At 35.4% G+C, this 8173-nt stretch overlaps 1 protein-coding gene across 1 annotated transcript; it reads right to left on the bottom strand.

Moving 5' to 3' along the window:
- Positions 1 to 2817: 2817 nt before the first annotated feature.
- LOC117100982 (octopamine receptor Oamb-like) lies at positions 2818 to 7139 on the bottom strand. Its single transcript, XM_033240815.1, has 2 exons — positions 6984 to 7139; positions 2818 to 4341 (listed from the first exon to the last, which is right to left on the bottom strand). Exon 2 carries the CDS (start codon positions 4337 to 4339, stop codon positions 3221 to 3223), a length of 1119 nt encoding a protein of 372 aa, XP_033096706.1. The 5' UTR covers positions 4340 to 4341; positions 6984 to 7139; the 3' UTR covers positions 2818 to 3220.
- Between the last annotated feature and the right edge of the window lie 1034 nt (positions 7140 to 8173).

The raw sequence follows: 8173 nt of genomic DNA, 5'->3' as shown, positions 1-8173 counted from the left end.
CATTCAAAATGAAGTAAACCTTACCAATTCTGGTGTCTGCTACACTTCCAATATGAACAAAATATAAAGGATGCCAATAAAGTAGGAATTGTTTCGAAAGTGTTGCCATACGTTTTGCTGGATGTACTATGGTCAGCCTACTAATTGTTTTTGGTTGGATGGAAATCGGATTATGGTAAACCGTTTCTTGATTAAATTATTATTTAATTATTCAATATTTAATATTCAGCAATACTTGTCTACTGCCCTCACAGGTAGAACTCAGATAATTAGGAATTGTAACATGTACTTTGCATGATTGAATTATGCCTACAACTGATGACCGATTTTTGCCAATATGTCTACATAAACAATGATTCTCAGGTTGTTTACAATATAATAATACCATATATGGTATGCAAACTTTAGAACATTATTTACTAGAGCATGAATACCCAGCAGTACACAGGTGTCTATTTCAATTCCATTATTTGTTTTTATTCTCGAGGGTAAGTCCAACGGGGTTAAAAATAAAATAAAATTTCTGTGCCTTTGACCTTGTTCTTTGATCTTTTCTTGCCAAAAGTTAATCATTTTTTTCTTAGATCATTATATACCATTCCACAAAATGTTATGATGATCCATTTCGTGATTTTTCCATAATAACAGACAAACAGGTAGCGGTGAGTACATCCTCCTTGGCATAGGTAATACTGGTATTAGACCTAATGATACTAGCAATTCTTACCCATACTGTGATGATAAAAGTATAATGAACTCCATTAGTGTGTTCCATGCTTAGTTTTACCTGTGATTATTAATGAATAACAAAAAAAAGATTCCAAAATAATAAAATATATTCCAACTCGTAAAAATTTACAGTTTGTTATTTAAGTTTAATTGTGAAATTAGAAACAAAACAATGCAATTTACACAGATTATAGACAAACAAAATGTACATTACTTTTTTTTTAAATGCATTAACTAGAATAATTCAGCTGTTTGAAGAAATATTTATTACTGGGAACTTGTTTAGTATGAACCACTACCCTCCCATAGGGCCTGTATGCTTCATAAGCTAAGTCTAATTATCTCGATGGCTAGCGAGTGGAGATGTTATATTTAACGAGTACAGTTAATCATGGATTTTGACATGATTTGATCCTGGCAACCTGGGAATGTAAGGCAACCATCTTGACTACGAAGTTACAAATATCCGCTACTATATTAATTTTTTTTATAGCAATTATTGAAGTTATGTATGCCATTGAAGCAAACACCAGTAATGCAGGTTTCCCTCCAATTAAAGACCACTTTTGGGACTGGGGTGTCCATGGTCTTTAGCAGCTTTGGTCTCCAATTAGAATAATAAAAATAAAAGAAATTAATAAAAAATTTGGGAACACAGAATAGTGGACTTTAATTGAAGGTGGTCCTTAATTGGAGGGGCCTTTCATTGGAGGGAGATTTCAACCAGGATCGTGGGGTTAAGAGCACACTCGTTGTATCATAGGACGGTCGTATGATTGTATGAAGATTCCAACTTCGCTCTCTGTGAGCGCTAGACGGCGCGATGCCGTCTCCTGATTGTCGGAGGTAGTCTGAAGGGATGGTCTTTCAAAACGATCCGCTACGCACGTGTCTTGCCATTGCGTTTTTCGTACAATCATGTCGGCCTACTACCGTAGCCGCAGTGAGCCCCTGCTTTAGAAGACACTCATTTCAATCACCAAACTAGCTCCAATATGTATGCTACTTTCAGATTAAAAAGCAATAGATGTTATAAATGTATGAGGCATACATCAGTAAATGAATCACTGATACTTAAAAACTATATCATCCATAAATTTCTTAGTACTATAATATTATCTGCCTGTCACAGAAACATAAAATTTTACGAAGTATTATGTCCGGTTTTTAATTTATAAATTCTGAATATACCGGAGTCTCTAGTTAACCCACCCTACTTGTTACTTGTATAGCCCCTTTTTTTTTCAGTTACGAAGCGATGTAAGCCACTCTCAACAATAAGTCAAAAACATCCCCCCGGAGTAAAGCTTGCATAGAACCAAACCCATTCAAAGTGAGCTAACTTAACTAATGCAATAAAGCAGTAGAAAAATAAGAAAACAAACAAAACAAACTTCAGATCCTGTTGCGTACCATGAGTGTTTCCTCAAAATCCCAATGTCTGATATGAATGAATAGCTCAACTGTATTAAATATTTATATTTGGATAAGATTTGCTTTGTATTAAGCATAGAGTGTTAAAAATTTGCTATTTCTACATATTATAAGACATAGTTTGGTTTGAAAATGATGATTTCTTTCATGAAATGGTTTCCCACTATGAGAGAGCGGGCTTATAACCACTTTTTTTTTATTATGGTTAAAGAAATATCTAAAATTTTTCTAGCTGTTGTCAATTTAGTGGTAATATTGTCAACTTCTCCACCAGTCCAGATAAAGTCCATATTTGTTCTTGAATTCAAATCAAACTCCTCTCATAGTGAGACTTAGACCATATTCACACATTCCAGCTTCCAGAACTCAAAATTCGGTACTACGGTATAATAATCAAAAAGAATAGTAATACAGTAAAAAGTCAAAAACATTTTCTTTCACTCTTGGTTGCAAATAAAATAATTTATATATTCCTTGCAGTCTGTATAAGAAATGTGTTCTTGTATTCTTCATAAGTTTTAATATAACTTATATCCACGAAATGTTCACAATGTTTTTTACTCTGGTCATTGGATTCAGAATTAGATCACATTGATCCTAGCGAATTTTATCAACAACGTTGTTGACATTACTGATATGTTCACTGTTGGTGCTCGTGGAATGTGTTCTGCGACTACTGTCCTGCATTTTTTTAAACAAGTTTAATATTACAGTTGGACCAAACACAATTACAGTAATTAAAAAGAGGCATAACTAAAGCGTTAGCCAATATCTTAAGAGTATTATGTGGTAAAAAATATTTAACACGGCGGATAACACCAATGCGTTTAGAGGATGTTACAAGTTAATTAAGCAGTTAAAACATACTCTCGAAACGCTTCTGATCATTTTGCCCATTTGTGGTATTTATTCCAAAATAAAATATTTATTCCTCATATACGCCAGTAGGTCTTGCACTATCCAGGTGGCTTTTTCACTTATTCCAGTTTTGTCATTCAGATGGCTACTCATCCAAGTGTGTGTTCATCCATTGACAGATATTTCATCCTCTAGAAGATCATATCCTGGTGTTATGTATCTGATCTGATTCCCTTCGGGTTTCAGTGCGCATCACTGAATCATGGGAAAATTGAGAATTCTCTCTAGTACCTAAGTCTTCCTGCCGGCATTGGCAGGTAATTATGCGCTTGTATGCTTTCCTGAAATTATGATTTCGCCAGGCATAGATAAAAGGGTTGATGCTAGAATTCCCCATCGCCAGAAAAGCAAATACCTGCAAAAGCCCAGTGGGAGCAGAGAAATCTCTATCAATAATGGTATGTAATACAGACGGTGTCCAGCATAGCACAAATACAAGGATCACAATGGCAGAGGTTTTAGCTACTTGGAAGTCTCTGTCCCGATGTTCTACCCATGCCTGTTTAAGCATGTGAACTTGTTTCGGCAGTTTTGGGAACATTTTTGTATTTACCTCGTTACCGCTTAACTTCCTCTGGCTGGTGTCGCTGCCTTTACGTCTATTACTACGACATGAACTCTTGCACACTTCTTTTAGGATGTTGAAGTAGCAGAAGAAAATAGTTGAAATAGCGACAATGAACATTACAACCATTTTACCAACTTGACATTTCCAGGTTTCTTCTGTCATTGCATATCCACAAACTAAAAAATACTTGTTGAATCCAAATTCACCTACACCAGCAATCGTTGGTGATACTGAGATTAAAGATGCAATCCAGATGGCTACACAGTACAACACTGTACGTCGATTGCTATATAGTTTGGCATAGTACATGTTCTTTACTATACAAATGTAACGGTTTACTGATATTGCCAGGAGATTTAAGACCGAAGCTCCCATAGAAATGGCTGATATAGCACCTACAGCAGCGCAGAATTCTTTGGACAACGGCCATTTGCGGTGATACAATGCCAGCATGTAGAACGGCTCGGCAATTAAACAAACAATAATGTCGGAAATGGCCAGATTCACTAAGAAATAGTTTGCTGTAATCTGTAATTTATTTGTACAAAGAATCGCAATGATTGTTAACATATTTCCGAAAATTCCAACCAAGCTCATGATGGCAAGTATGAAGATTTGGATGACGGCAATAACATATATTGATGAACGCATACTCGTTTCAGTGACGTTTGTATCTGTGTGGTCGGCCATTCCTATGAAATAGTGAGAAAAGTCAAATGTAAAAAGAAGCACAATCAATGAAATTGTCGATTTGCTCGTTTAAAAGAATCAAAATTAATTGAACTTCCAATGAAAGGATTAAATACAATTTATTGTTTAGTGATTTACTGTATTATACTCATGAACATTTTGAGATGGTGAAATTTGTTATTATAAAAAATTGGGCTAGCATTATTTTTCTAAGTACCAGATTTAGGCATTCTCTTTAAGTCCATTTATTTTAATTCACTACCATATTAGCCTACATCAGTTTAACATGTTAGATGTTGCGTTTATTACTTCTTTGTTATACATTGTAGAACCACAGACTTAATGGCTGGTAGTTTGGGGAAGATACACCTAGACAATAACGTACAAATAACGGATGTATGTTTGTTGTGTTATCTTGCCGGCAGTACACTCAATAGCACAAGTGGGGCGCCCGCTGTACGTGTATCTACCCATGAAAAAAGCAGACGAGAAAACTCACACTTGCATTGACAATAAAAAATGCTGGCAATGAGTTTAATCCTCCCTTAATATTTTCCTGCCAACTTATTAGACACACCATTTTGATAATATATGACTAGATAGAATTTTATAAAGTATGTTTTTACATGTATATCTGTTGCGGCACACGGGAAAGAAAACCTAAAGGTCTTGCAGTGAACGTGTTAAGTACAGTAATTAAAAAATATGAGTCTGTTTTCCCGTTCATTATTTTTTTAAATATGCTTTTGTTACATGGAAATCGTGGTTGGTGCAGTCGCTGCGACTACACCAACCACGATTTCCATGAAAACCTGAGTCGCACTCAATTATCTGGTCAATACCAAAGCAACACATTTTTAATAATCACATTAGATGTGTATAAGAGACAGGTACAACACTGTACGTCGATTGCTATATAGTTTGGCATAGTACATGTTCTTTACTATACAAATGTAACGGTTTAGTGATATTGCCAGGAGATTTAAGACCGAAGCTCCCATAGAAATGGCTGATATAGCACCTACAGCAGCACAGAATTCTTTGGACAACGGCCATTTGCGGTGATACAATGCCAGCATGTAGAACGGCTCGGCAATTAAACAAACAATAATGTCGGAAATGGCCAGATTCACTAAGAAATAGTTTGCTGTAATCTGTAATTTATTTGTACAAAGAATCGCAATGATTGTTAACATATTTCCGAAAATTCCAACCAAGCTCATGATGGCAAGTATGAAGATTTGGATGACGGCAATAACATATATTGATGAACGCATACTCGTTTCAGTGACGTTTGTATCTGTGTGGTCAAAGCCCCGGAAAATTTGCTTTCTTACGTCCTAGTAGACTAATTTGAAGGCATTTTATCATGTTAATCTCTATATGTCCGTGAACACAGCGATAGGGCCTATCAAAAAATTACCAGTGGAGGACATGGAGAAAAAAGCAAATTGTTTCCCAAATGAAAAATACTACTGTATAAATTCGTAACCATTATGATAACGTGCATATAACGTGTGTATGTTTGTTGTGTTATCTTGCTGGCAGTACACTCAATTGCACAAGTGGGGCGCCCGCTGTACATGTACAGTATCTACCCATGAAAAAAGCAGACGAGAAAACTCACACTTGCATTGACAATAAAAAATGCTGGCAATGAGTTTAATCCTCCCTTAATATTTTCCTGCCAACTTATTAGACACACCATTTTGATAATATATGACTAGATAGGATTTTATAAAGTATGTTTTTACATGTATACCTATTGCGGCACACGGGAAAGAAAACCTTAAGGTCTGGCAGTGAACGTGTTAAGTACAGTAATTTAAAAATATGAGTCTGTTTTCCCGTTCATTATTTTTTAAAATATGCTTTTGTTACATGGAAATCGTGGTTGGTGCAGTCGCTGCGACTCCACCAACCACGATTTCCATGAAAACCTGAGTCGCACTCAATTATCTGGTCAATACCAAAGCAACACATTTTTAATAATCACATTTTCCAATGTTTCCTTAAGGCATTCGCTTTGCAAATTTCAAGGTTACCGCAAGTTGATTTTCTTGTAGCTATGACTTTAAGGTTGCCGCATCCAAAAATAGATTGTGTTTTTGTGCATAAGAATAAGCAAAATCTTCAACCATTGTACATCAATTTAATATTACTGAAAGTTCACCAACCATTATTTTTTTTGCATCATTTTAATTGCGTGACTTGTATAGTACATGTATACAGTATTATATATTATGGATATTATCTTCTGCTTTGAAATGTATTTGAACAGTTTAGGCCAGATATCTTCTTCCGGGTGAGGGCCAACTTCACAGTGCTTCAGGCTCGACGGATGTGGACTACTCATTCCTACAACTTACTTCTCCCCCAAGGGTCCTGTCGTGTCATGCATAGGCCAAGAAGGTGCACTGTCTAGACCACAGTGGTAGGGGCTGTGAGATGGACCACTACACTGGGGTAACCCCCTACTCGTCTCAAAAGATGTACTGGGTTCTTTATAGTGCACAAGAGCCAAATGTGTAAACTGGGCCTACGGTTTATAGTCCTTATGACATCTCTGCAAGGGTCACTGTAGAGGTTGAGCCATGGTTTTTTCACCATCTATGCAAATATGATATGATTGTCCTTTTCTTACCTTGGTCATGTGATCAACAATAACATTAGTGATGAGTTGGTCTCAAAGGCAGCCTCAGTTTATCGGTATGACGACTAACTCTTTTTATAGTAAGTACGATATTTAGTAGGTGTTCAACTTCAACTAAATTCTATGTTTCATTGCTGTTTTCTTAGAATATTATGTGTTAACCTTTGGTTTAGCTGAATAATAAAGGGACCATTGATAGGTCGTAAAAAAAAATTGGTAATAAATAGGTATTACGAATGCTATAAACACCTATTTATGTGTCTTGGTACCAGCAAGACGATAATAGGTAGGTTTTGCCAGCTTACGAAAATGATAACTAATATACGATTTCGTCATCAAATTTTAGTCGCTCCATCTCCTACGAAAGCATATCAGTCACAACTGGTCCATGCCTTTTTTTCATGAATCAACAATCATATTCAGGCGGTTATGGTCAAGAATTAATGTTTTATGCATGAATGACATAATTAAGATGATGTATATTCGTATTTGTTATGTTTTTTGTAAGGTTGCGAAATCACACTTTCATTAAAGTAATCTTTATTTTCTCCGAATGCAAAAATATAACTGCAACATTATCTTGCATAAAATTTTATCACTTCTGAATCAGAAATTGTATACCACTTTCTCAAATAGATTATACACAGCTAGAGTCAAGTGGGTATGAGTTCTAATTTGTTGACTTTGTTTATTAACACATTGACTGCCAAGCCTTTTTTTTCTAGTTTCATCCCATACACTAACGGGATAAAAATTAGGGTGCCACCAGAATGAAAATTATTCCAATCAACTGTATTGAAACACAAACATAAGGTATTTATTTTTTGATCATTACTTCCAGGTTCCCTGAAACTAGCGACTACTACAAGCAGGTTTGCGTGCAATGAAATAGTGCTATGTTTGGACACGTGGACATGAACTCGCTCCCTAAAAAAGCCCTGTCGGATGTGAACTCGTTTTCCTAGCAGTAAACTTGTTAAATGATATGTGCTAAAATTTACTTTGCATTATATTTAACTCCTGAAGGTCAATTGGGTTCTAGCATTTTGCTGTGGATATACTGTCATTTAGTTTGTGGTATTGTATCTATTAAAATTAATTGCAATAATTAATTATTAAATAATTACAATTATTATACAGATATACATTTCTTATATACAATCATGTATATATACAATCAT

The sequence above is a fragment of the Anneissia japonica genome, unplaced genomic scaffold (genome assembly GCF_011630105.1).
Source record: "Anneissia japonica isolate Jap-2015-1 unplaced genomic scaffold, ASM1163010v1 scaffold287608_len21160_cov174, whole genome shotgun sequence".
NCBI lineage: Eukaryota > Metazoa > Echinodermata > Crinoidea > Comatulida > Comatulidae > Anneissia > Anneissia japonica.
This window is presented reverse-complemented; position numbering and strand designations above follow the sequence as displayed.